Here is a 27,500-nt window from a genome sequence, read left to right on the forward strand (position 1 = left end):
CCCTAAACCTAACCTAACCATACCCTAAAACTAAGCTAACCCTTAAAACCCAAACCTCCCAAACCTAACCATACCCTAAAACTAACCTTAACCCTTAAACCTAACCCTTAAACCTTAACCCAAACATACCCTAAAACTAACCTTAACCCTTAACCCAAACCTAACCATACCTAAAACTAACCTAACCCTTAACACAACCCTAACCCTACTACCTAAAACTAACCTAACCCTTAACCCAAACCTAACCCTACCCTTAAAACTAACCTAACCTTAACCCAACCATACCCTAAACTAACCTAACCCTAACCCAAACCTAACCTAAACTAACCTTAACCCTTAAACCTAACCATACCTAAAACTTAAGCTAACCCTTAACCCAAACCTAACCCAAACCTAACCATACCCTAAAACTAACCTTAACCCTTAAACCTAACCCTTAAACCTTAACCCAAACATACCCTAAAACTAACCTTAACCCTTAACCTAACCCTACCCTAAAACTAACCTAACCTTAACCCAAACCTAACCATACCCTAAAACTAACCTAACCCTTAACCCAAACCTAACCCTACCCTAAACTAACCTTAACCCTTAAACCTAACCATACCCTAAACTAAGCTAACCCTTAACCCAACCTAACCCAAGCCTAACCCAAACCTAACCATACCCTAAAACTAACCTTAACCCTTAAACCTAACCCTTAAACCTTAACCCAAACCTAACCTAAAACTAACCTTAACCCTTAAACCTAACCATACCCTAAAACTAAGCTAACCCTTAACCCAAACCTAACCCAAACCTAACCATACCCTAAACTAACCTTAACCCTTAAACCTTAACCCAAACATCCCTAAAACTAACCTTAACCCTTAACCCAAACCTAACCCTACACTAAACTAACCTTAACCCTTAAGCCTAAACTTAACCCTTAACCCACACTTAACCCTTAAACTTAACCCTTAACCCAAACTTAACCCTACCCTAAAACTAACCTAACCCTTAACCCAAACTTAACCCTACCCTAAAACGAACCTTAACCCTTAACCTAACCATACCCTAAACTAACCTTAACCCTTAACCCAAACTTAATCCTTAAACCTAACCCTTAACCCAAACTGAACCCTACCCTAAAACTAACCTTATCCCTTATCCCAAACCTAACCCTACCCTAAATGAACCTTAACCCTTAACCTAACCCTACCCTAAAACTAACCTTAACCCTTAACCCAAACTTAACCCTTAAACCTAACCCTTAACCCTACCCTAAAACTAACCTAACCCTTATGCCTAAACCTAACCCTTAACCCAAACTTAACCCTTAAAACCTAAACCTAACCCTACCCTAAAACTAACCTAACCCTTAACCCAAACCTAACCATACCCTAAACTAACCTAACCCTTAACCCAAACATAACCCTACCCTAAAACTAACCTTAACCCTTAAACCTAACCTAACCATACCCTAAAACTAAGCTAACCCTTAACCCAAACCTAACCCAAACCTAACCATACCCTAAAACTAACCTTAACCCTTAAACCTAACCCTTAAACCTTAACCCAAACATACCCTAAAACTAACCTTAACCCTTAACCCAAACCTAACCATACCCTAAAACTAACCTAACCCTTAACACAAACCTAACCCTACCCTAAAACTAACCTAACCCTTAACCCAAACCTAACCCTAAAACTAACCTAACCCTTAACCCAAACCATACCCTAAAACTAACCTAACCCTTAACCCAAACCTAACCTAAAACTAACCTTAACCCTTAAACCTAACCATACCCTAAAACTAAGCTAACCCTTAACCCAAACCTAACCCAAACCTAACCATACCCTAAAACTAACCTTAACCCTTAAACCTAACCCTTAAACCTTAACCCAAACATACCCTAAAACTAACCTTAACCCTTAACCTACCCCTACCCTAAAACTAACCTAACCCTTAACCCAAACCTAACCATACCCTAAAACTAACCTAACCCTTAACCCAAACCTAACCCTACCCTAAAACTAACCTTAACCCTTAAACCTAACCATACCCTAAAACTAAGCTAACCCTTAACCCAAACCTAACCCAAGCCTAACCCAAACCTAACCATACCCTAAAACTAACCTTAACCCTTAAACCTAACCCTTAAACCTTAACCCAAACCTAACCTAAAACTAACCTTAACCCTTAAACCTAACCATACCCTAAAACTAAGCTAACCCTTAACCCAACCTAACCCAAACCTAACCCTACCCTAAAACTAACCTTAACCCTTAACCCAAACCTAACCCTACACTAAAACTAACCTTAACCCTTAAGCCTAAACTTAACCCTTAACCCACACTTAACCCTTAAACTTAACCCTTAACCCAAACTTAACCCTACCCTAAAACTAACCTAACCCTTAACCCAAACTTAACCCTACCCTAAAACGAACCTTAACCCTTAACCTAACCATACCCTAAAACTAACCTTAACCCTTAACCCAAACTTAATCCTTAAACCTAACCCTTAACCCAAACTTAACCCTACCCTAAAACTAACCTTATCCCTTATCCCAAACCTAACCCTACCCTAAAATGAACCTTAACCCTTAACCTAACCCTACCCTAAAACTAACCTTAACCCTTAACCCAACTTAACCCTTAAACCTAACCCTTAACCCTACCCTAAAACTAACCTAACCCTTATGCCTAAACCTAACCCTTAACCCAAACTTAACCCTTAAACCTAAACCTAACCCTACCCTAAAACTAACCTAACCCTTAACCCAAACCTAACCATACCCTAAAACTAACCTAACCCTTAACCCAAACATAACCCTACCCTAAAACTAACCTTAACCCTTAAACCTAACCTAACCATACCCTAAAACTAAGCTAACCCTTAACCCAAACCTAACCCAAACCTAACCATACCCTAAAACTAACCTTAACCCTTAAACCTAACCCTTAAACCTTAACCCAAACATACCCTAAACTAACCTTAACCCTTAACCCAAACCTAACCATACCCTAAAACTAACCTAACCCTTAACACAAACCTAACCCTACCCTAAAACTAACCTAACCCTTAACCCAAACCTAACCCTACCCTAAAACTAACCTAACCCTTAACCCAAACCATACCCTAAAACTAACCTAACCCTTAACCCAAACCTAACCTAAAACTAACCTTAACCCTAAACCTAACCATACCCTAAAACTAAGCTAACCCTTAACCCAAACCTAACCCAAACCTAACCATACCCTAAAACTAACCTTAACCCTTAAACCTAACCCTTAAACCTTAACCCAAACATACCCTAAAACTAACCTTAACCCTTAACCTAACCCTACCCTAAAACTAACCTAACCCTTAACCCAAACCTAACCATACCCTAAAACTAACCTAACCCTTAACCCAAACCTAACCCTACCCTAAAACTAACCTTAACCCTTAAACCTAACCATACCCTAAAACTAAGCTAACCCTTAACCCAAACCTAACCCAAGCCTAACCCAAACCTAACCATACCCTAAAACTAACCTTAACCCTTAAACCTAACCCTTAAACCTTAACCCAAACCTAACCTAAAACTAACCTTAACCCTTAAACCTAACCATACCCTAAAACTAAGCTAACCCTTAACCCAAACCTAACCCAAACCTAACCATACCCTAAAACTAACCTTAACCCTTAAACCTTAACCAAAACATACCCTAAAACTAACCTTAACCCTTAACCCAAACCTAACCCTACACTAAAACTAACCTTAACCCTTAAGCCTAAACTTAACCCTTAACCCAACTTAACCCTTAAACTTAACCCTTAACCCAAACTTAACCCTACCCTAAAACTAACCTAACCCTTAACCCAAACTTAACCCTACCCTAAAACGAACCTTAACCCTTAACCTAACCATACCCTAAAACTAACCTTAACCTTAACCCAAACTTAATCCTTAAACCTAACCCTTAACCCAAACTTAACCCTACCCTAAAACTAACCTTATCCCTTATCCCAAACCTAACCCTACCCTAAAATGAACCTTAACCCTTAACCTAACCCTACCCTAAAACTAACCTTAACCCTTAACCCAAACTTAACCCTTAAACCTAACCCTTAACCCTACCCTAAAACTAACCTAACCCTTATGCCTAAACCTAACCCTTAACCCAAACTTAACCCTTAAACCTAAACTTAACCCTTAACCCAAGCTTAACCCTTAACCCAAGCTTAACCCTTAAACCTAACCCTTAACCCAAATTAACCCTTAAACCTAACTCTTAACCCAAACTTAACCCTTAAACCTAAACCTAACCCTTAACCCAAACTTAACCCTTAAACCTAACCCTTAACCCAAACTTAACCCTTAAACCTAACCCTTAACCCAAATTTAACCTTTACCCAAACTTAACACTTAAACCTAAACCTAAGCCTTACCTTTAACTCATTCGTTTCTTCCCATTCAATTCAGTGCAGACTATTGACATTTATACTCTAAGTCTCTGCTCATCTGCTCCTCCTCCTCTTCCTCTCCTCCTCCTCCTACCTCCCTCCTCCTCCTTACCCTCCTCCTCCTCTCCCTCTTCCTCCCTCCTCCTCTTCTCAGGTCTATGATGTCCGATGAGAAGCGTCGTCTGGAGGCTAAGATCAGTCAGCTGGAGGAAGAGCTGGAGGAGGAGCAGGTCAACATGGAGAACCTCCACGACCGCCTCCGGAAGACACAGCAACAGGTAGGAGAGGAGGGGAGTATACACTAGGTAGTGTGAAGGGAGGAGGAGCAGGTCAACATGGAGAACCTCCACGACCGCCTCCGGAAGACACAGCAACAGGTAGGAGAGGAGGGGAGTATACACTAGGTAGTGTGAAGGGAGGAGGAGCAGGTCAACATGGAGAACCTCCACGACCGCCTCCGGAAGACACAGCAACAGGTAGGAGAGGAGGGGAGTATACACTAGGTAGTGTGTAGGGAGGAGGAGCAGGTCAACATGGAGAACCTCCACGCCCACCTCCGGAAGACACGGCAACAGGTAGGAGAGGAGGGGAGTATACACTAGGTAGTGTGAAGGGAGGAGGAGCAGGCCAACATGGAGAACCTCCACGACCGCCTCCGGAAGACACAGCAACAGGTAGGAGAGGAGGGGAGTTTACACTAGGTAGTGTGAAGGGAGGAGGAGCAGGTCAACATGGAGAACCTCCACGCCCGCCTCCGGAAGACACAGCAACAGGTAGGAGAGGAGGGGAGTATACACTAGGTAGTGTGAAGGGAGGAGGAGCAGGTCAACATGGAGAACCTCCACGACCGCCTCCGGAAGACACAGCAACAGGTAGGAGAGGAGGGGAGTATACACTAGGTAGTGTGTAGGGAGGAGGAGCAGGTCAACATGGAGAACCTCCACGACCGCCTCCGGAAGACACAGCAACAGGTAGGAGAGGAGGGGAGTATACACTAGGTAGTGTGTAGGGAGGAGGAGCAGGTCAACATGGAGAACCTCCACGACCGCCTCCGGAAGACACAGCAACAGGTAGGAGAGGAGGGGAGTATACACTAGGTAGTGTGTAGGGAGGAGGAGCAGGTCAACATGGAGAACCTCCACGACCGCCTCCGGAAGACACAGCAACAGGTAGGAGAGGAGGGGAGTTTACACTAGTAGTGTGTAGGGAGGAGGAGCAGGTCAACATGGAGAACCTCCACGACCGCCTCCGGAAGACACAGCAACAGGTAGGAGAGGAGGGGAGTATACACTAGGTAGTGTGAAGGGAGGAGGAGCAGGTCAACATGGAGAACCTCCACGACCGCCTCCGGAAGACACAGCAACAGGTAGGAGAGGAGGGGAGTATACACTAGGTAGTGTGAAGGGAGGAGGAGCAGGTCAACATGGAGAACCTCCACGACCGCCTCCGGAAGACACAGCAACAGGTAGGAGAGGAGGGGAGTATACACTAGGTAGTGTGAAGGGAGGAGGAGCAGGTCAACATGGAGAACCTCCACGACCGCCTCCGGAAGACACAGCAACAGGTAGGAGAGGAGGGGAGTATACACTAGGTAGTGTGAAGGGAGGAGGAGCAGGTCAACATGGAGAACCTCCACGACCGCCTCCGGAAGACACAGCAACAGGTAGGAGAGGAGGGGAGTTTACACTAGGTAGTGTGAAGGGAGGAGGAGCAGGCCAACATGGAGAACCTCCACGACCGCCTCCGGAAGACACAGCAACAGGTAGGAGAGGAGGGGAGTATACACTAGGTAGTGTGAAGGGAGGAGGAGCAGGTCAACATGGAGAACCTCCACGACCGCCTCCGGAAGACACAGCAACAGGTAGGAGAGGAAGGGAGTATACACTAGGTAGTGTGTAGGGAGGAGGAGCAGGTCAACATGGAGAACCTCCACGACCGCCTCCGGAAGACACAGCAACAGGTAGGAGAGGAGGGGAGTATACACTAGGTAGTGTGTAGGTGGGATGGGAGTGTGCTTTAGGTAGGGTTTACGGGGAGGGAGTATGCACTAGGTAGTGTGAAGGGAGGAGGAGCAGACCAAGAGACACTCAGTGACTTCCCTACCTCTTCCCTTTACTGTCTCCCTACCTCTTCCCTTTACTGTCTCCCTACCTCTTACCTTTACTGTCTCCATACCTCTTACCTTTACTGTCTCCCTACCTCTTCCCTTTACTGTCTCCCTTTACTGTCTCCCTACCTCTTACCTTTACTGTCTCCCTACCTCTTCCCTTTACTGTCTCCCTTTACTGTCTCCCTACCTCTTCCCTTTACTGTCTCCATACCTCTTCCCTTTACTGTCTCCCTTTACTGTCTCCCTACCTCTTCCCTTTACTGTCTCCCTACCTCTTCTCTTTTACTGTCTCCCTACCTCTTCCCTTTACTGTCTCCCTTTACTGTCTCCCTACCTCTTCCCTTTACTGTCTCCCTACCTCTTCCCTTTACTGTCTCCCTACCTCTTACCTTTACTGTCTCCCTACCTCTTCTCTTTACTGTCTCCCTACCTCTTCCCATTACTGTCTCCATACCTCTTCCCTTTACTGTCTCCTACCTCTTCCCTGTACTGTCCCCCTACCTCTTCCCTTTACTGTCTCCCTACCTCTTCGCTTTACTGTCTCCATATCTCTTCCCTTTACTGTCGCCCTACCTCTTACCTTTACTGTCTCCCTACCTCTTACCTTTACTGTCTCCCTTTACTGTCTCCCTACCTCTTACCTTTACTGTCTCCCTACCTCTTACCTTTACTGTCTCCCTACCTCTTCCCTTTACTGTCTCCCTACCTCTCGCTTTACTGTCTCAATATCTCTTCCCTTTACTGTCGCCCTACCTCTTACCTTTACTGTCTCCCTACCTCTACCTTTACTGTCTCCCTTTACTGTCTCCCTACCTCTACCTTTACTGTCTCCCTACCTCTTACCTTACTGTCTCCCTACCTCTTCCCTTTACTGTCCTCCCTTTACTGTCTCCCTACCTCTTCCTTTACTGTCTCCCTTTACTGTCTCCCTACCTCTTCCCTTTATTGTCTCCCCTACCTCTTCCCTTTACTGTCTCCCTACCTTCTTCCCTTTACTGTCTCCTACCTCTTCCCTTACTGTCTCCATACCTCTTCCCTTTACTGTCTCCCTACCCCTTCCCTTTACCTGTCTCCCTACCTCTTCCCTTTACTGTCTCCATACCTCTTCCCTTTACTGTCTCCCTACCTCTTCCCCTTTTACTGTCTCCATACCTCTTCCCTTACTGTCGCCCTACCTCTTACTTTACTGTCTCCCTTACCCTCTTACCTTTACTGTCTCCCTTTACTGTCTCCCTACCTCTTACCTTTACTGTCTCCCTACCTCTTCCCTTTACTGTCTCCCTTTACTGTCTCCCTACCTCTTCCTTTAATGTCTCCCTACCTCTCTCTTTTACTGTCTCCCTACCTCTTTCCCTTTACTGTCTCCCTTTACTGTCTCCCTACCTCTTCCCCTTTACTGTCTCCCTACCTCTTCCCTTACTTGTCTCCCTACCTCTTACCTTTACTGTCTCCATACCTCTTCCCTTTACTGTCTCCCTTTACTGTCTCCCTACCTCTTCCCTTTAATGTCCTTCCCTACCTCTTCTCTTTTACTGTCTCCCTACCTCTTCCCTTTACTGTCTCCCGTTACTGTCTCCCTACCTCTTCCTTTACTGTCTCCCTACCTCTTCCCTTTACTGTCTCCCCTACCCTCTTACCTTTACTGTCTCCCTACCTCTTCTCTTTACTGTCTCCCTACCTCTTCCCATTACTGTCTCCATACCTCTTCCCTTTAAGACTGTCTCCTACCTCTTCCCTGTACTGTCCCCCTACCTCTTCCCTTTACTGTCTCCCTACACCTTCTTCGCTTTACTGTCTCCATATCTCTTCCCTTTACTGTCTCCCTACCTCTTACCTTTACTGTCTCCCTTTACTGTCTCCCTACCTCTTACCTTTACTGTCTCCCTACCTCTTACCTTTACTGTCTCCCTAACCGTCTTCCCTTTACTGTCTCCCTACCTCTTCTCGCTTTACTGTCTCCATATCTCTCCCTTTACTGTCGCCCTAAGCCTCTTACCTTTACTGTCCTCCCTACCCTCTTACCTTTACTGTCTCCCTTTACTGTCTCCCTACCTCTTACCTTTACTGTCTCCCTACCTCTTACCTTTACTGTCTCCCTACCTCTTCCCTTTACTGTCTCCCTTTACTGTCTCCCTACCTCTTTCCCTTTACTGTCTCCCTTTACTGTCTCCCTCTTACCTTTACTGTCTCCCTACCTCTTACCTTTACTGTCTCCCTACCTCTTCCCTTTACTGTCTCCCTTTACTGTCTCCCTACCTCTTCCCTTTACTGTCTCCCTTTACTGTCTCCCTACCTCTTCCCTTTATTGTCTCCCTACCTCTTCCCTTTACTGTCTCCCTACCTCTTCCCTTTACTGTCTCCCTACCTCTTCCCTTTACTGTCTCCATACCTCTTCCCTTTACTGTCTCCCTACCCCTTCCCTTTACTGTCTCCCTACCTCTTCCCTTTACTGTCTCCCTACCTCTTCCCTTTACTGTCTCCCTACCTCTTCCCTTTACTGTCTCCATACCTCTTCCCTTTACTGTCGCCCTACCTCTTACCTTTACTGTCTCCCTACCTCTTACCTTTACTGTCTCCCTTTACTGTCTCCCTACCTCTTACCTTTACTGTCTCCCTACCTCTTACTGTCTCCCTTTACTGTCTCCCTACCTCTTCCCTTTACTGTCTCCCTACCTCTTCCCGTTACTGTCTCCCTACCTCTTCCCTTTACTGTCTACATACCTCTTCCCTTTACTGTCTCCATACCTCTTCCCTTTACTGTCTCCCGTACCTCTTCCCTTTACTGTCTCCCTTTACCTGTCTCCCTAACCTCTTACCTTTACTGTCTCCCTTTACTGTCTCCCTACCTATTACCTTTACTACCTCTTACCTTTACCTTCTCCTTTACTATCTCCCTACCTCTTACCTTGTACTGTCTCCCTACCTCTTACCTTTACTACCTCTTCCCTTTACTGTCTCCATACCTCTTCCTTTACTGTCTCCCCTTTACTGTCTCCCTACCTCTTACCTTTACTGTCTCCCTTTACTGTCTCCCTACCTCTTACCTTTACTACCTCTTACCTTTACCTTCTCCCTTTACGATCATCCCTACCTCTTACCTTACTGTCTCCCGACCTCTTACCTTTACTAATCCTCTTCCCTTTACTGTCTCCATACCTCTTACCTTTACTGTCTTCCGTTTACTGTCTCCCTACCTCTTCCCTTTACTGTCTCCCTTTACGGTCTCCCTACCTCTTACCTTTTACTACCTCTTCCCTTTACTGTCTCCATACCTCTTCCCTTTACTGTCTCCCTACCTCATCCCTTTACTGTCTCCATACCTCTTCCCTTTACTGCCTCCATACCTCTTCCCTTTACTGTCTCCCCACCTCTTCCCTTTACTGTCTCCCTACCTCTTCCCTTTACTGTCTCCCTACCTCTTCCCTTTACTGTCTCCATACCTCTTCCCTTTACTGTCTCCCTACCTCTTCCCTTTACTGTCTCCCTTACTGTCTCCCTGCCTCTTCCCTTTACTGTCTCCCTACCTCTTACCTTTACTGCCTCCATACCTCTTACCTTTACTGTCTCCCTACCTCTTCCCTTTACTGTCTCCCTACCTCTTCCGTTTACTGTCTCCCTTTACTGTCTCCCTACCTCTTCCCTTTACTGCCTCCCTACCTCTTCCCTTTACTGCCTCCCTACCTCTTCCCTTTACTGTCTCCCTACCTCTTCCCTTTACTGTCTCCCTACCTCTTCCCTTTACTGTCTCCCTACCTCTTCCCTTTACTGTCTCCATACCTCTTCCCTTTACTGTCTCCCTACCTCTTCCCTTTACTGTCTCCCTTTACTGTCTCCCTGCCTCTTCCCTTTACTGTCTCCCTACCTCTTACCTTTACTGCCTCCATACCTCTTACCTTTACTGTCTCCTTACCTCTTACCTTTACTGTCTCCCTACCTCTTCCATTTACTGTCTCCCTTTACTGTCTCCCTACCTCTTCCCTTTACTGCCTCCCTACCTCTTCCCTTTACTGCCTCCCTACCTCTTCCCTTTACTGTCTCCCTACCTCTTCCCTTTACTGTCTCCCTACCTCTTCCCTTTACTGTCTCCCTACCTCTTCCCTTTACTGTCTCCCTACCTCTTCCCTTTACTGTCTCCCTTTACTGTCTCCCTACCTCTTCTCTTTACTGTCTCCCTACCTCTTCCCTTTACTGCCTCCCTTTACTTCTCCATACATCTTCTCTTTACTGTCTCCCTACCTCTTCCCTTTACTGTCTCCATACCTCTTCCCTTTACTGGCTCCCTACCTCTTCCCTTTACTGTCTCCCTACCTCTTCCCTTTACTGTCTCCCTACCTCTTCCCTTTACTGTCTCCATACCTCTTCCCCTTACTGTCTCCCTACCTCTTCCCTTTACTGTCTCCCTACCTCTTCCCTTTACTGTCTCCCTACCTCTTCCCTTTACTGTCTCCCTACCTCTTCCCTTTACTGTCTCCCTACCTCTTCCCTTTACTGTCTCCCTACCTCTTCCCTTTACTGTCTCCATACCTCTTACCTTTACTGTCTCCAATTACTGTCTCCCTACCTCTTCCCTTTACTGTCTCCCTTTACGGTCTCCCTACCTCTTACCTTTACTACCTCTTCCCTTTACTGTCTCCATACCTCTTCCCTTTACTGTCTCCCTACCTCATCCCTTTACTGTCTCCATACCTCTTCCCTTTACTGTCTCCATACCTCTTCCCTTTACTGTCTCCCCACCTCTTCCCTTTACTGTCTCCCTACCTCTTCCCTTTACTGTCTCCCTACCTCTTCCCTTTACTGTCTCCATTCCTCTTCCCTTTACTGTCTCCCTACCTCTTCCCTTACTGTCTCCCTTTACTGTCTCCCTGCCTCTTCCCTTACTGTCTCCCTACCTCTTACCTTTACTGCCTCCATACCCTTACCTTTACTGTCTCCCTACCTCTTCCCTTTACTGTCTCCCTACTCTTCCGTTTACTGACTCCCTTTACTGTCCTCCTTACCTCTTCCCTTTACTGTCTCCCTACTCTTCCATTTACTGTCTCCACTTTACTGTTCTCCCTACCTCTTTCCCTTTACTGCCTTCCCTACCTCTTCCCTTTACTGCCTCCCTACCTCTTCCTTTACTGTCTCCCTACCTCTTCCCTTACTGTCTCCCTACCTCTTACCTTTACTGCCTCCATACCTCTTCCCTTTACTGTCTCCCTACCTCTTACCTTTACTGCCTCCATACCTCTTACCTTTACTGTCTCCCTTTACTGTCTCCCTACCTCTTCTCTTTACTGTCTCCCTACCTCTTCCCTTTACTGCCTCCCTTTACTGTCTCCATACATCTTCTCTTTACTGTCTCCCTACCTCTTCCCTTTACTGTCTCCCTACCTCTTCCCTTTACTGTCTCCATACCTCTTCCCTTTACTGTCTCCCTACCTCTTCCCTTTACTGTCTCCCTACCTCTTCCCTTTACTGTCTCCCTACCCTCTTCCCTTTACTGTCTCCATACCTCTTCCCCTTACTGTCTCCCTACCTCTTCCCTTTACTGTCTCCCTACCTCTTCCCTTTACTGTCTCCCTACCTCTTCCCTTTACTGTCTCCCTACCTCTTCCCTTTACTGTCTCCCTACCTCTTCCCTTTACTGTCTCCCTACCTCTTCCCTTTACTGTCTCCCTACCCTCTTCCCTTTACTGTCTCCCTACCTCTTACCTTTACTGTCTCCATTTACTGTCTCCCTACCTCTTCCCTTTACTGTCTCCCTTTACGGTCTCCCTACCTCTTACCTTTACTACCTCTTCCCTTTACTGTCTCCATACCTCTTCCCTTTACTGTCTCCCTACCTCATCCCTTTACTGTCTCCATACCTCTTCCCTTTACTGTCTCCATACCTCTTCCCTTTACTGTCTCCCCACCTCTTCCCTTACTGGGCCTCCCTACCTCTTCCCTTTACTGTCTCCATACCTCTTCCCTTTACTGTCTCCCTACCTCTTCCCTTTACTGTCTCCCTTACTGTCTCCCTGCCCTCTTTCCCTTTACTGTCTCCCTACCTCTACCTTTACTTGCCTCCATACCTCTTACCTTTACTGTCTCCCTACCTCTTCCCTTTACTGTCTCCCTACCTCTTACCTTTACTACCTCTTCCCTTTACTGTCTCCAATACCTCTTCCCTTTACTGTCTCCCTTTACTGTCTCCCTAACCTCTTACCTTTACTGTCTCCCTGTAACTGTCTCCCTACCTCTTACCTTTACTACCTCTTACCGTTACCTTCTCCCTTTACTATCTCCCTACCTCTTACCTTTACTGTCTCCTACCTCTTACCTTACTACCTCTTCCCTTTACTGTCTCCATACCTCTTACCTTTTACTGTCTCCGTTTACTGTCCTCCCCTACCTCTCTTTCCCTTGACTGTCTCCCTTTACGGTCTCCCTACCTCTTACCTTTTACTACCTCTTCCCTTTACTGTCTCCATACCCTCTTCCCTTTACTGTCTCCCTACCTCATCCCTTTACTGTCTCCATACCTCTTCCCTTCCTTACTGCCTCCATACCTCTTCCCTTTACTGTCTCCCCACCTCTTCCCCTTTACTGTCTCCCTACCTCTTCCCTTTACTGTCTCCCTACCTCTTCCCTTTACTGTCTCCATACCTCTTCCCTTTACTGTCTCCCTACCTCTTCCCTTTACTGTCTCCCTTTACTGTCTCCCTGCCTCTTCCCTTTACTGTCTCCCTACCTCTTACCTTTACTGCCTCCATACCTCTTACCTTTACTGTCTCCCTACCTCTTCCCTTTACTGTCTCCCTACCTCTTCCGTTTACTGTCTCCCTTTACTGTCTCCCTACCTCTTCCCTTTACTGCCTCCCTACCTCTTCCCTTTACTGCCTCCCTACCTCTTCCCTTTACTGTCTCCCTACCTCTTCCCTTTACTGTCTCCCTACCTCTTCCCTTTACTGTCTCCCTACCTCTTCCCTTTACTGTCTCCATACCTCTTCCCTTTACTGTCTCCCTACCTCTTCCCTTTACTGTCTCCCTTTACTGTCTCCCTGCCTCTTCCCTTTACTGTCTCCCTACCTCTTACCTTTACTGCCTCCATACCTCTTACCTTTACTGTCTCCTTACCTCTTACCTTTACTGTCTCCCTACCTCTTCCATTTACTGTCTCCCCTTTACTGTCTCCCTACCCTCTTCCCTTTACTTGCCTCCCTACCTCTTCCCTTTAACTGCCTCCCTACCTCTTCCCTTTACTGTCTCCCTACCTCTTCCCTTTACTGTCTCCCTACCTCTTCCCTTTACTGTCTCCCTACCTCTTCCCTTTACTGTCTCCCTACCTCTGTCCCTTTACTGTCTCCCTTACTGTCTCCCTACCTCTTCTCTTTACTGTCTCCCTACCTCTTCCCTTTACTGCCTCCCTTACTTCTCCATACATCTTCTTTACTGTCTCCCTACCTCTTCCCTTTACTGTCTCCATACCTCTTCCCTTACTGCTCCCTACCTCTTCCCTTTACTGTCTCCCTACCTCGTCCTTTACTGGTCTCCCTACCTCTTCCCTTACTGTCTCCATAACCTCTTCCCCTTACTGTCTCCCTACCCTCTTCCCTTACTGTCTCCCTACCTCTTCCCTTTACTGTCTCCCTACCTCTTCCCTTTTACTGTCTCCCTACCTCTTCCTTACTGTCTCCCTACATCTTCCCTTTACTGTCTCCTACCTCTTCCCTTTACTGTCTCTCCATACCTCTTACCTTTTACTGTCTCCAATTACTGTCTCCCTACCTCTTCCCTTTCTGTCTCCCTTTACGGTCTCCCTACCTCTTACCTTTACTACCTCTTCCCTTTACTGTCTCCATACCTCTTCCCTTTACTGTCTCCCTACCTCATCCCTTTACTGTCTCCATACCTCTTCCCTTTACTGTCTCCATACCTCTTTCCCTTTACTGTCTCCCCACCTCTTTCCCTTTACTGTCTCCCTACCTTCTTCCCTTTACTGTCTCCCTACCTCTTCCCTTTACTGTCCTCCATTCCTCTTCCTTTACTGTCTCCCTACCTCTTCCCTTTACTGTCTCCCTTTACTGTCTCCCTGCCTCTTCCCTTTACTGTCTCCCTACCTCTTACCTTTACTGCCTCCATACCTCTTACCTTACTTGTCTCCCTACCTCTTCCCTTTACTGGTCTCCCTACCTCTTCCGTTTACTGACTCCCTTTACTGTCTCCGTTACCTCTCCCTTTACTGTCTCCCTACCTCTTCCATTTACTGTCTCCCTTTACTGTCTCCTACCTCTTCCCTTTACGGCCCTCCCTACTCTTCCCTTACTGCCCTCCCTACCTCTTCCCTTTACTGTCTCCCTACCTCTTCCCTTTACTGGTCTCCCTACCTCTTACCTTTACTGGCCTCCATACCTCTTACCTTTACTGTCTCCCTACCTCTTTCCTTTACTACCTGTCCCTCCCTACCTCTTCCGTTTACTGTCTCCCTTTACTGTCTCCTTACCTCTTCCCTTTAACTGTCTCCCTACCTCTTCCATTTACTGTCTCCCTTTACTGTCTCCCTACCTCTTCCCTTTACTGCCTCCCTACCTCTTCCCTTTACTGCCTCCCTAACCTCTTCCCTTTACTGTCTCCTACCTCTTCCCTTTACTGTCTCCCTACCTCTTCTTCCCTTACTGTCTCCCTACCTCTTCCCTTTACTGTTCCCTTTACTGTCTCCCTACCTCTTCTCTTTACTGTCTCCCCTACCTCTTCCCTTTACTGCCTCCCTTTACTGTCTCCATACATCTTCTCTTTACTGTCTCCCTACCTCTTCCCTTTACTGTCTCCCTACCTCTTCCCTTTACTGTCTCCATACCTCTTCCTTTACTGTCTCCCTACCTGCTTCCCTTGACTGTCTCCCTACCCTCTTCCCTTTACTGTCTCCCTACCTCTTCCCTTTACTGTCTCCATACCTCTTCCCCTTACTGTCTCCCTACCTCTTCCCTTTACTGTCTCCCTACCTCTTCCCTTTACTGTCTCCTACCTCTTCCCTTTACTGTCTCCCTACCTCTTCCCTTTACTGTCTCCCTACCTCTTCCCTTTACTGTCTCCCTACCTCTTCCCTTTACTGTCTCCCTACCTCTTCCCTTTACTGTCTCCATACCTCTTACCTTTACTGTCTCCATTTACTGTCTCCCTACCTCTTCCCTTTACTGTCTCCCTTTACGGTCTCCCTACCTCTTACCTTTACTACCTCTTCCCTTACTGTCTCCATACCTCTTCCCTTTACTGTCTCCCTACCTCATCCTTTACTGTCTCCATACCTCTTCCCTTTACTGTCTCCATACCTCTTCCATTTACTGTCTCCCCACCTCTTCCCTTTACTGTCTCCCTACCTCTTCCCTTTACTGTCTCCATACCTCTTCCCTTTACTGTCTCCCTACCTCTTCCCTTTACTGTCTCCCTTTACTGTCTCCCTACCTCTTCCCTTTAATGTCTCCCTACCTCTTCTCTTTTACTGTCTCCCTACCTCTTCCCTTTACTGTCTCCCTTTACTGTCTCCCTACCTCTTCCCTTTACTGTCTTCCCTACCTCTTCCCTTTACTGTCTCCCTACCCTCTTACCTTTACTGTCTCCCTACCTCTTCTCTTTACTGTCTCCCTACCTCTTCCCATTACTCTGTCTCCATACCTCTTCCCTTTACTGTCTCCCTACCTCTTCCCTGTACTGTCCCCCTAGCCTCTTCCCTTTACTGTCTCCCTACCTCTTCGCTTTACTGTCTCCATATCTTCTTCCCTTTACTGTCTCCCTACCTCTTACCTTTACTGTCTCCCTTTACTGTCTCCCTACCTCTTACCTTTACTGTCTCCCTACCTCTTACCTTTACTGTCTCCCTACCTCTTCCCTTTACTGTCTCCCTACCTCTTCGCTTTACTGTCTCCATATCTCTTCCCTTTACTGTCGCCCTACCTCTTACCTTTACTGTCTCCCTACCTCTTACCTTTACTGTCTCCCTTTACTGTCTCCCTACCTCTTACCTTTACTGTCTCCCTACCTCTTACCTTTACTAGTCCCTACCTCTTCCCTTTACCTGTCTCCCTTTACTGTCTCCCTACCTCTTCCCTTTACTGTCTCCCTTTACTGTCTCCCTACCTCTTACCTTTACTGTCTCCCTACCTCTTACCTTTACTGTCTCCCTACCTCTTCCCTTTACTGTCTCCCTTTACTGTCTCCCTACCTCTTCCCTTTACTGTCTCCCTTTACTGTCTCCCTACCTCTTCCCTTTATTGTCTCCCTACCTCTTCCCTTTACTGTCTCCCTACCTCTTCCCTTTACTGTCTCCCTACCTCTTTCCCTTTACTGTCTCCATATACCTCTTTCCCTTTACTGTCTCCCTAACCCCTTCCCTTTACTGTCTCCCTACCTCTTCGCCTTTACTGTCTCCCTACCTCTTCCCTTTACTGTCCTCCCTACCTCTTCCCTTACGTCTCCATACCTCTTCCCTTTACTGTCGGCCCTAACCTCTTACCTTTACTGTCTCCCTACCTCTTACCTTTACTGTCTCCCTTTACTGTCTCCCTACCTCTTACCTTTACTGTCTCCCTACCTCTTACTGTCTCCCTTTACTGTCTCCCTACCTCTTCCCTTTACTGTCTCCCTACCTCTTCCCTTTACTGTCTCCCTACCTCTTCCCTTTACTGTCTACATACCTCTTCCCTTTACTGTCTCCATACCTCTTCCCTTTACTGTCTCCCTACCTCTTCCCTTTACTGTCTCCCTTTACTGTCTCCCTACCTCTTACCTTTACTGTCTCCCTTTACTGTCTCCCTACCTCTTACCTTTACTACCTCTTACCTTTACCTTCTCCCTTTACTATCTCCCTACCTCTTACCTTTACTGTCTCCCTACCTCTTACCTTTACTACCTCTTCCCTTTACTGTCTCCATACCTCTTCCCTTTACTGTCTCCCTTTACTGTCTCCCTACCTCTTACCTTTACTGTCTCCCTTTACTGTCTCCCTACCTCTTACCTTTACTACCTCTTACCTTTACCTTCTCCCTTTACTATCTCCCTACCTCTTACCTTTACTGTCTCCCTACCTCTTACCTTTACTACCTCTTCCCTTTACTGTCTCCATACCTCTTACCTTTACTGTCTCCGTTTACTGTCTCCCTACCTCTTCCCTTTACTGTCTCCCTTTACGGTCTCCCTACCTCTTACCTTTTACTACCTCTTCCCTTTACTGTCTCCATACCTCTTCCCTTTACTGTCTCCCTACCTCATCCCTTTACTGTCTCCATACCTCTTCCCTTTACTGCCTCCATACCTCTTCCCTTTACTGTCTCCCCACCTCTTCCCTTTACTGTCTCCCTACCTCTTCCCTTTACTGTCTCCCTACCTCTTCCCTTTACTGTCTCCATACCTCTTCCCTTTACTGTCTCCCTACCTCTTCCCTTTACTGTCTCCCTTTACTGTCTCCCTGCCTCTTCCCTTTACTGTCTCCCTACCTCTTATCCTTTACTTGCCTCCATACCTCTTACCTTTACTGTCTCCCTACCTCTTCCCTTTACTGTCTCCCTACCTCTTCCGTTACTGTCTCCCTTTACTGTCTCCCTACCTCTTCCCTTTACTGCCTCCCTACCTCTTCCCTTTACTGCCTCCCTACCTCTTCCCTTTACTGTCTCCCTACCTCTTCTCCTTTACTGTCTCCCTACCTCTTCCCTTTACTGTCTCCCTACCTCTTCCCTTTACTGTCTCCATACCTCTTCCCTTTACTGTCTCCCTACCTCTTCCCTTTACTGTCTCCCTTTACTGTCTCCCTGCCTCTTCCCTTTACTGTCTCCCTACCTCTTACCTTTACTGCCTCCATACCTCTTACCTTTACTGTCTCCTTACCTCTTACCTTTACTGTCTCCCTACCTCTTCCATTTACTGTCTCCCTTTACTGTCTCCCTACCTCTTCCCTTTACTGCCTCCCTAACCTCTTCCCTTTACTTGCCTCCTACCTCTTCCCTTTACTGTCTCCCTACCTCTTCCCTTTACTGTCTCCCTACCTCTTCCCTTTACTGTCTCCCTACCTCTTCCCTTTACTGTCTCCCTACCTCTTCCCTTTACTGTCTCCCTTTACTGTCTCCCTACCTCTTCTCTTTACTGTCTCCCTACCTCTTCCCTTTACTGCCTCCCTTTACTTCTCCATACATCTTCTCTTTACTGTCTCCCTACCTCTTCCCTTTACTGTCTCCATACCTCTTCCCTTTACTGGCTCCCTACCTCTTCCCTTTACTGTCTCCCTACCTCTTCCCTTTACTGTCTCCCTACCTCTTCCCTTTACTGTCTCCATACCTCTTCCCCTTACTGTCTCCCTACCTCTTCCCTTTACTGTCTCCCTACCTCTTCCCTTTACTGTCTCCCTACCTCTTCCCTTTACTGTCTCCCTACCTCTTCCCTTTACTGTCTCCCTACCTCTTCCCTTTACTGTCTCCCTACCTCTTCCCTTTACTGTCTCCATACCTCTTACCTTTACTGTCTCCAATTACTGTCTCCCTACCTCTTCCCTTTACTGTCTCCCTTTACGGTCTCCCTACCTCTTACCTTTACTACCTCTTCCCTTTACTGTCTCCATACCTCTTCCCTTTACTGTCTCCCTACCTCATCCCTTTACTGTCTCCATACCTCTTCCCTTTACTGTCTCCATACCTCTTCCCTTTACTGTCTCCCCACCTCTTCCCTTTACTGTCTCCCTACCTCTTCCCTTTACTGTCTCCCTACCTCTTCCCTTTACTGGTCTCCATTCCTCTTCCCTTTACTGTCTCCCTACCTCTTCCTTTACTGTCTCCCTTTACTGTCCTCCCTGCCTCTTCCTTTACTGTCTCCCTACCTCTTACCTTTACTGCCTCCATACCTCTTACCTTACTGTCTCCTCCTACCTCTTCCTTTACTGTTCCCCTACCTTTTCCGTTTACTGTCTCCCTGTTACTGTCTCCTTACCTCTTCCCTTTACTGTCTCCCTACCCTCTTCCAATTACTGTCTCCCTTTACTGTCTCCCTACCTCTTCCCTTTACTGCCTCCTACCTCTTCCCTTTACTGCCTCCCTACCTCTTCCCTTTACTGTCTCCCTACCTCTTCCCTTTACTGTCTCCCTACCTCTTACCTTTACTGCCTCCATACCTCTTACCTTTACTGTCTCCCTACCTCTTCCCTTTACTGTCCTCCCTACCTCTGTCCGTTTACTGTCCTCCCTTTACTGTCTCCTTACCCTCTCCCTTTACTGTCTCCCTACCTCTTTCCATTTACTGTCTCCCTTTACTGTCTCCCTAACCTCTCCTTTCCCTTTACTGCCTCCCTACTCTTCCCTTTACTGCCTCCCTACCTCTTCCCTTTACTGTCTCCCTACCTCTTCCCTTTACTGTCTCCCTACCTCTTCCTTTACTGTCTCCCCTACCTCTTCCCTTTACTGTCTCCCTTTACTGTCTCCCTACCTCTTCTCTTACTGTCTCCCTACCTCTTCCCTTTACTGCCTCCCTTTACTGTCTCCATACATCTTTCTTTACTGTCTCCCTACCTCTTCCCTTTACTGTCTCCCTACCTCTTCCCTTTACTGTCTCCATAACCTCTTCCCTTTACTGTCTCCTACCTCTTCCTTACTGTCTCCCATACTCTTCCTTTACTGTCTCCCCTACCTCTTCCCTTTAGCTGTCTCCATACCTCTTCCCTTACTGTCTCCCTCACCTCTTCCCTTACTGTCTCCCTACTCTTCCTTTACTGTCTCCCTCGTCCTCCCTACCATCTTCCCTTTACTGTCTCCCTACCTCTTCCCTTTACTGTCTCCCTACCTCTTCCCTTTACTGTCTCCCTACCTCTTCCCTTTACTGTCTCCCTACCTCTTACCTTTACTGTCTCCATTTACTGTCTCCCTACCTCTTCCTTTACTGTCTCCTTTACGGTCTCCCTACCTCTTACCTTTACTACCTCTTCCCTTTACTGTCTCCATACTCTTCCCTTTACTGTCTCCCTACCTCATCCCTTTACTGTTCTCCCATACCTCTTCCCTTTACTGTCTCCATACCTCTTCCTTTACTGTCTCCCCACCTCTTCCCTTTACTGTCTCCCTACCTCTTCCCTTTACTGTCTCCATAACCTCTTCCCTTTACTGTCTCCCTACCTCTTCCCTTTACTGTCTCCCTTTACTGTCTCCCTGCCTCTTCCCTTTACTGTCTCCCTACCTCTTACCTTTACTGCCTCCATACCTCTTACCTTTACTGTCTCCCTACCTCTTCCCTTTACTGTCTCCCTACCTCTTACCTTTACTACCTCTTCCCTTTACTGTCTCCATACCTCTTCCCTTTACTGTCTCCCTTTACTGTCTCCCTACCTCTTACCTTTACTGTCTCCCTTTACTGTCTCCCTACCTCTTACCTTTACTACCTCTTACCTTTACCTTCTCCCTTTACTATCTCCCTACCTCTTACCTTTACTGTCTCCCTACCTCTTAACCTTTACTACCATCTTCCCTTTACTGTCTCCATACCTCTTACCTTTACTGTCTCCGTTTACTGTCTCCCTACCTCTTCCCTTTACTGTCTCCCTTTACGGTCTCCCTACCTCTTACCTTTACTACCTCTTCCCTTTACTGTCTCCATACCTCTTCCCTTTACTGTCTCCCTAACCTCATCCCTTTACTGTCTCCATACCTCTTCCTTTACTGCCTCCATACCTCTTCCCTTTACTGTCTCCCCACCTCTTCCCTTTTACTGTCTCCCTACCTCTTCCCTTTACTGTCTCCCTACCTCTTCCCTTACTGTCTCCATACCTCTTCCCTTTACTGTCTCCTACCCTCTTCCTTTACGTCTCCCTTTACTGTCTTCCCTGGCCTCTTCCCTTTACTGTCTCCCTCACCTCTTACCTTTACTGCCTCCATACCTCTTTACCTTTACTGTCTCCCTACCTCTTCCCTTACTGTCTCCCTAACCTCTTCCGTTTACTGTCTCCCTTTACGTGCTCCCTAACCTCTTCCCTTTACTCTGCCTCCCTACCTCTTTTCCCTTTACTTGCCTCCCTACCTCTTTCCCTTACTGTCTCCCTACCTCTTCCCTTTACTAGTCTCCCTACCTCTCCCTTTACTGTCTCCCTACCTCTTCCCTTTACGGTCTCCATACCTCTTCCTTAACTGCTCCCTACCTCTTCCCTTTACTGTCTCCCTTACTGTCTCCCTGCCTCTTCCCTTTACTGTCTCCCTACCTCTTACCTTTACTGCCTACATACCTCTTACCTTTACTGTCTCCTTACTCTTACCTTTACTGTCTCCCTACCTCTTCCATTTACTGTCTCCCTTTACTGTCTCCCTACCTCTTTCCCCTTTTAACTGCCTCCCTACCTCTTCCCTTACTACTGCCTCCCCTACCTCTTCCCTTTACTGTCTCCCACCTCTTCCTTTACTGTCTCCCTACTCTTCCCTTTACTGTCTCCCTACCTCTTCCCTTTACTGTCTCCCTACCTCTTTCCCTTTACTGTCTCCCTTTACTGTCTCCTACCTCTTCTTCTTTACTGTCTCCCTACCTCTTCCCTTTACTGCCTCCCTTTACTTTCCATACATCTTCTCTTTACTGTCTCCCTACCTCTTCCCTTTACTGTCTCCATAACCTCTTCCCTTTACTGGCTTCCCTACCCTCTTCCCTTTACTGTCTCCCTACCTCTTCCCTTTACTGTCTCCCTACCTCTTCCCTTTACTGTCTCCATACCTCTTCCCCTTACTGTCTCCCTACCCTCTTCCCTTTACTGTCTCCCTACCTCTTCCCTTTACTGTCTCCCTACCTCTTCCCGTTACTGTCTCCCTACCTCTTCCCTTTACTGTCTCCCTACCTCTTCCCTTTACTGTCTCCCTACCGTCTTCCCTCTTCCCTTTACTGTCTCCATACCTCTTACCTTTAACTGTCTCCAATTACTGTCTCCCTACCTCTTCCCTTTACTGTCTCCCTTTACGGTCTCCCTACCTCTTACCTTTACTACCTCTTCCCTTTACTGTCTCCATACCTCTTCCCTTTACTGTCTCCCTACCTCATCCCTTTACTGTCTCCATACCTCTTCCTTTACTGTCTCCATACCTCTTCCCTTACTGTCTCCCCACCTCTTCCCTTTACTGTCCTCCCTACCTCTTCCCTTTACTGTCTCCCTACCTCTTCCCTTTACTGTCTCCATTCCCTCTTCCCTTTACTGTCTCCCTACCTCTTTCCCTTTAACTGTCTCCCTTACTGTCTCCCTGCCTCTTCCCTTACTGTCCTCCCCTACCTCTTACCTTTACTGCCTCCATACCTCTTACCTTTACTGTCTCCCTACCTCTTCCCTTTTACTGTCTCCCTACCTCTTCCGTTTACTGTCTCCCTTTACTGTCTCCTTACCTCTTCCCTTTACTGTCTCCCTACCTCTTCCATTTACTGTCTCCCTTTACTGTCTCCCTACCCTCTTCCCTTTACTGCCTCCCTACCTCTTCCCTTTACTGCCTCCCTACCTCTTCCCTTTACTGTCTCCCTACCTCTTCCCTTTACTGTCTCCCTACCTCTTACCTTTACTGCCTCCATACCTCTTACCTTTACTGTCTCCCTACCTCTTCCCTTTACTGTCTCCCTACCTCTTCCGTTTACTGTCTCCCTTTACTGTCTCCTTACCTCTTCCCTTTACTGTCTCCCTACCTCTTCCATTTACTGTCTCCCTTTACTGTCTCCCTACCTCTTCCCTTTACTGCCTCCCTACCTCTTCCCTTTACTGCCTCCCTACCTCTTCCCTTTACTGTCTCCCTACCTCTTCCCTTTACTGTCTCCCTACCTCTTCCCTTTACTGTCTCCCTACCTTCTTCCTTTACTGTCTCCCTTTACTGTCTCCCTACCTCTTCTTTTACTGTCTCCCTACCTCTTCCCTTTACTGCCTCCCTTTACTGTCTCCATACATCTTCTCTTTACTGTCTCCCTACCTCTTCCCTTTACTGTCTCCCTACCTCTTCCTTTACTGTCTCCATACCTCTTCCCTTTACTGTCCTCCCTACCTCTTCCCTTTACTGTCTCCCTACCTCTTCCCTTTACTGTCTCCCTACCTCTTCCCTTTACTGTCTCCCTACCTCTTACCCTTACTGTCTCCCTACCTCTTCCCTTTACTGTCTCCCTACCTCTTCCCTTTACTGTCTCCCTACCTCTTCCCTTTACTGTCTCCCTAACTCTTCCCTTTACTGTCTCCCTACCTCTTCCCTTAACTGTCTCCCTACCTCTTCCCTTTACTGTCTCCCTACCTCTTCCCTTTACTGTCTCCATACCCTCTTACCTTTACTGTCTCCATTTACTGTCTCCCTACCTCTTCCCTTTACTGTCTCCCTTTACGGTCTCCCTACCTCTTACCTTTACTACTCTTCCCTTACTGTCTCCATACCTCTTCCTTACTGTCTCCCTACCTATCCTTTACTGTCTCCATACCCTCTTCCCTTTATACTGTCTCCATACCTCTTCCATTTTACTGTCTCCCCACCTCTTCCTTTACTGTCTCCCCTACCTCTTCCCTTTACTGTCTCCATACCTCTTCCCTTTACTGTCCTCCCTACCTCTTCCCATTTACTGTCTCCCTTTACTGTCTCCCCTGCCTCTTCCCTTTACTGTCTCCCTACCCTCTTTACCTTTACTGCCTCCATACCTCTTACCTTTACTGTCCTCCCCTACCCTCTTCCCTTTACTGTCTCCATACATCTTCCGTTTACTGTCCTCCCTTTACTGTCTCCTTACCTCTTCCCTTTACTGTCTCCCTACCTCTTCCATTTACTGTCTCCCTTTACTGTCTCCCTACCTCTTCCCTTTACTGCCTCCCTACCTCTTCCCTTTACTGCCTCCCTACCTCTTCCCTTTACTGCCTTCCCTACCTCTTCCCTTTACTGTCTCCCTACCTCTTCCCTTTACTGTCTCCCTACCTCTTCCCTTTACTGTCTCCCTACCTCTTCCCTTTACTGTCATCCCTTTACTGTCTCCCTACCTCTTCTCTTTACTGTCTCCCTACCTCTTCCCTTTACTGCCTCCCTTTACTGTCTCCATACATCTTTCTCTTTACTGTCTCCCTACCTCTTCCCTTTACTGTCTCCCTACCTCTTCCCTTTACTGTCTCCATACCTCTTCCCTTTACTGTCTCCCTACCTCTTCCCTTTACTGTCTCCCTACCCTTCCCTTTACTGTCTCCCTACCCTCTTCCCTTTACTGTCTCCATACCTCTTCCCCTTACTGTCCCTCCTACCTCTTCCCTTTACTGTCTCCCTACCTCTTCCTTTACTGTCTCCCTACCTCTTCCCTTTACTGTCTCCCTACCTCTTCCCTTTACTGTCTCCCTACCTCTTCCCTTTACTGTCTCCCTACCCTCTTCCCTTTACTGTCCTCCCTACCTCTTCCCTTTACTGTCTCCATACCTCTTACCTTTACTGTCCTCCATTTACTGTCTCCCTACCTCTTCCCTTTACTGTCTCCCTTTACGGTCTCCCTACCTCTTACCTTTACTACCTCTTCCCTTTACTGTCTCCATACCTCCTTCCCTTTACTGTCTCCCTACCTCATCCCTTTACTGTCTCCATACCTCTTCCCTTTACTGTCTCCATACCTCTTCCCTTTACTGTCTCCCCACCTCTTCCCTTTACTGTCTCCCTACCCTCTTCCCTTTACTGTCTCCCTACCTCTTCCCTTTACTGTCTCCATACCTCTTCCCTTTACTGTCTCCCTACCTCTTCCCTTTACTGTCTCCCTTTAATGTCTCCGCTGCCTCTTCCCTTTACTGTCTCCCTACCTCTTACCTTTACTGCCTCCATACCTCTTACCTTTACTGTCTCCCTACCTCTTCCCTTTACTGTCTCCCTACCTCTTCCGTTTACTGTCTCCCTTTACTGTCTCCTTACCTCTTCCCTTTACTGTCTCCCTACCTCTTCCATTTACTGTCTCCCTTTACGTTGTCTCCCTACCTCTTCCCTTTACTGCCTCCCTACCTCTTCCCTTTACTGCCTCCCTTACCTCTTCCCTTTACTGTCTCCCTACCTCTTCCCTTTACTGTCTCCCTACACTCTTCCTTTATGTCTCCCTACCTCTTCCCTTTACCTGTCTCCCTACCTCTTCCCTTTACTGTCTCCCTTTACTGTTCTCCTACCTCTTCTCTTTACTGTCTCCCTACCTCTTCCCTTTTACTGCCTCCCTTTACTGTCTCCATACATCTTCTCTTTACTGTCTCCCTACCTCTTCCCTTTACTGTCTCCATACCTCTTCTTCCCTTTACTGTCTCCCTACCTCTTCCCTTTACTGTCTCCCTACCTCTTCCCTTTAACTGTCTCCCTACCTCTTCCCTTACTGTCTCCCTACCTCTTCCCTTTACTGTCTCCCTACCTCTTCCCTTTACTGGTCTCCCTACCTCTTCCCTTTACTGTCTCCCTACCCTTCCCTTTACTGTCTCCCTACCTCTTCCCTTTACTGTCAGACCAGTTGGCATCTCCTATCTCTTCCCCCTGGTCCTAACCTCTTCCTCCCATGACCCCCTCTCTAAAGTGATGATGTGTGCGTCTCTCTATCCCTTCCCCCTAGGTGGACCAGTTGAGCAGTGAGCTGCAGGCTGAGCGTAGTTCCTCCCAGAGCAGTGAGGGCGCCAGACAGCAGCTCGAGAGGCAGAACAAGGATCTGAAGGTCAAGCTACAGGAGATGGAGGGTCAGGGGAGGTCAAAGTTCAAATCCTCCATCGCCGCCCTGGAGGCCAAACTACACCAGCTGGAGGAGCAGCTGGAGCTGGAGAACAGGTAAGGACAAGAGAGGGGGAGGAGAGGAGGGAGAGGGCTGGAGACAGGTAAGGACAGGAGAGGGGGAGGCGAGGAGAGGAGAGGAGGAGACAGGAACAGCTCTGGCTGGAGAACAGGTGGGGGCAGGAGAGGATGATGGGAAATGTAGTTCTTACTCACATGGTCATGATGAACTACATAAAGAACTTGATCTCAATGCAAAAGGCAAGGTAGGTAAATATACACTCTCTGGACAGTTTTATTAGGTACACCACGGCAAGACTCGTGCAATCCAACAGACGGGACACAAACAGACAAATACTAGATGGGTGTACCTAATAAACTGGACCAGGTACTAGATGGGTGTACCTAATAAACTGTCCGGTGAGTGTATAAGCCCAATAGTAATACTATAGTGATGGAATGGATAGTGCAGTCATCATTACAGTTGGATGTATTGGTACCTTTCTGACAATTCAGATTGTTGGTAGAGGACATCAATGGGACACCCTGCCTAAAGAAAGGCTCAATAAAATATATATCAGCTGTAAAGTTCTGGCTTGGTGTGTCCAGAGAGAGACAGCTGTAAGGTTCTGGTTCTGGTGTGTGTGGGTGTGTGTGTGTGTGTCCAGAAAGAGACAGCTGTAAGGTTCTAGTTTGTTGTGTGTGTCCAGAGAGAGACAGCTGTAAGGTTCTGGTTCTGGTGTGTGTGTGTGTCCAGAGAGAGACAGCTGTAAGGTTCTGGTTCTGGTGTGTGTGTGTGTGTGTCCAGAGAGAGACAGCTGTAAGGTTTTGGTTCTGGTGTGTGTGTGTGTCCAGAGAGAGACAGCTGTAAAGGTTTTGGTTCTGGTGTGTGTGCGTGTCCAGAGAGAGACAGCTGTAAGGTTCTGGTTCTGGTGTGTGTGTGTGTGTGTCCAGAGAGAGACAGCTGTAAGGTTTTGGTTCTGGTGTGTGTGTGTGTGTCCAGAGAGAGACAGCTGTAAGGTTTTGGTTCTGGTGTGTGTGTGTGTGTCCAGAGAGAGACAGCTGTAAGGTTTTGGTTCTGGTGTGTGTGTGTGTGTCCAGAGAGAGACAGCTGTAAGGTTCTGGTTCTGGTGTGTGTGTGTGTCCAGAGAGAGACAGCTGTAAAGGTTTTGGTTCTGGTGTGTGTGTGTGTGTGTCCAGAGAGAGACAGCTGTAAGGTTCTGGTTCTGGTGTGTGTGTGTGTGTGTGTGTCCAGAGAGAGACAGCTGTAAGGTTC

General features: G+C 47.5%; 1 protein-coding gene across 6 annotated transcripts in view; it reads left to right on the forward strand.

The window, feature by feature from the left end:
• Positions 1 to 27,500, forward strand: part of LOC109885559 (myosin-11-like) — a 110,643-nt gene that overhangs the window by 73,249 nt on the left and 9,894 nt on the right. For all 6 annotated transcript variants that reach the window (XR_004206812.1, XR_004206813.1, XM_031813919.1 and 3 more), the window contains 2 exons: positions 4,590 to 4,713; positions 26,073 to 26,281. Coding sequence is in view for 4 of the 6 variants with exons in the window: in XM_031813919.1 (XP_031669779.1) it covers positions 4,590 to 4,713; positions 26,073 to 26,281 (333 nt within the window). In the remaining 2 variants the exon portion in view is untranslated. The remainder of the gene's footprint in view (positions 1 to 4,589; positions 4,714 to 26,072; positions 26,282 to 27,500) is intronic.

This window comes from Oncorhynchus kisutch, unplaced genomic scaffold (genome assembly GCF_002021735.2).
Source record: "Oncorhynchus kisutch isolate 150728-3 unplaced genomic scaffold, Okis_V2 Okis06b-Okis10b_hom, whole genome shotgun sequence".
Lineage (NCBI taxonomy): Eukaryota > Metazoa > Chordata > Actinopteri > Salmoniformes > Salmonidae > Oncorhynchus > Oncorhynchus kisutch.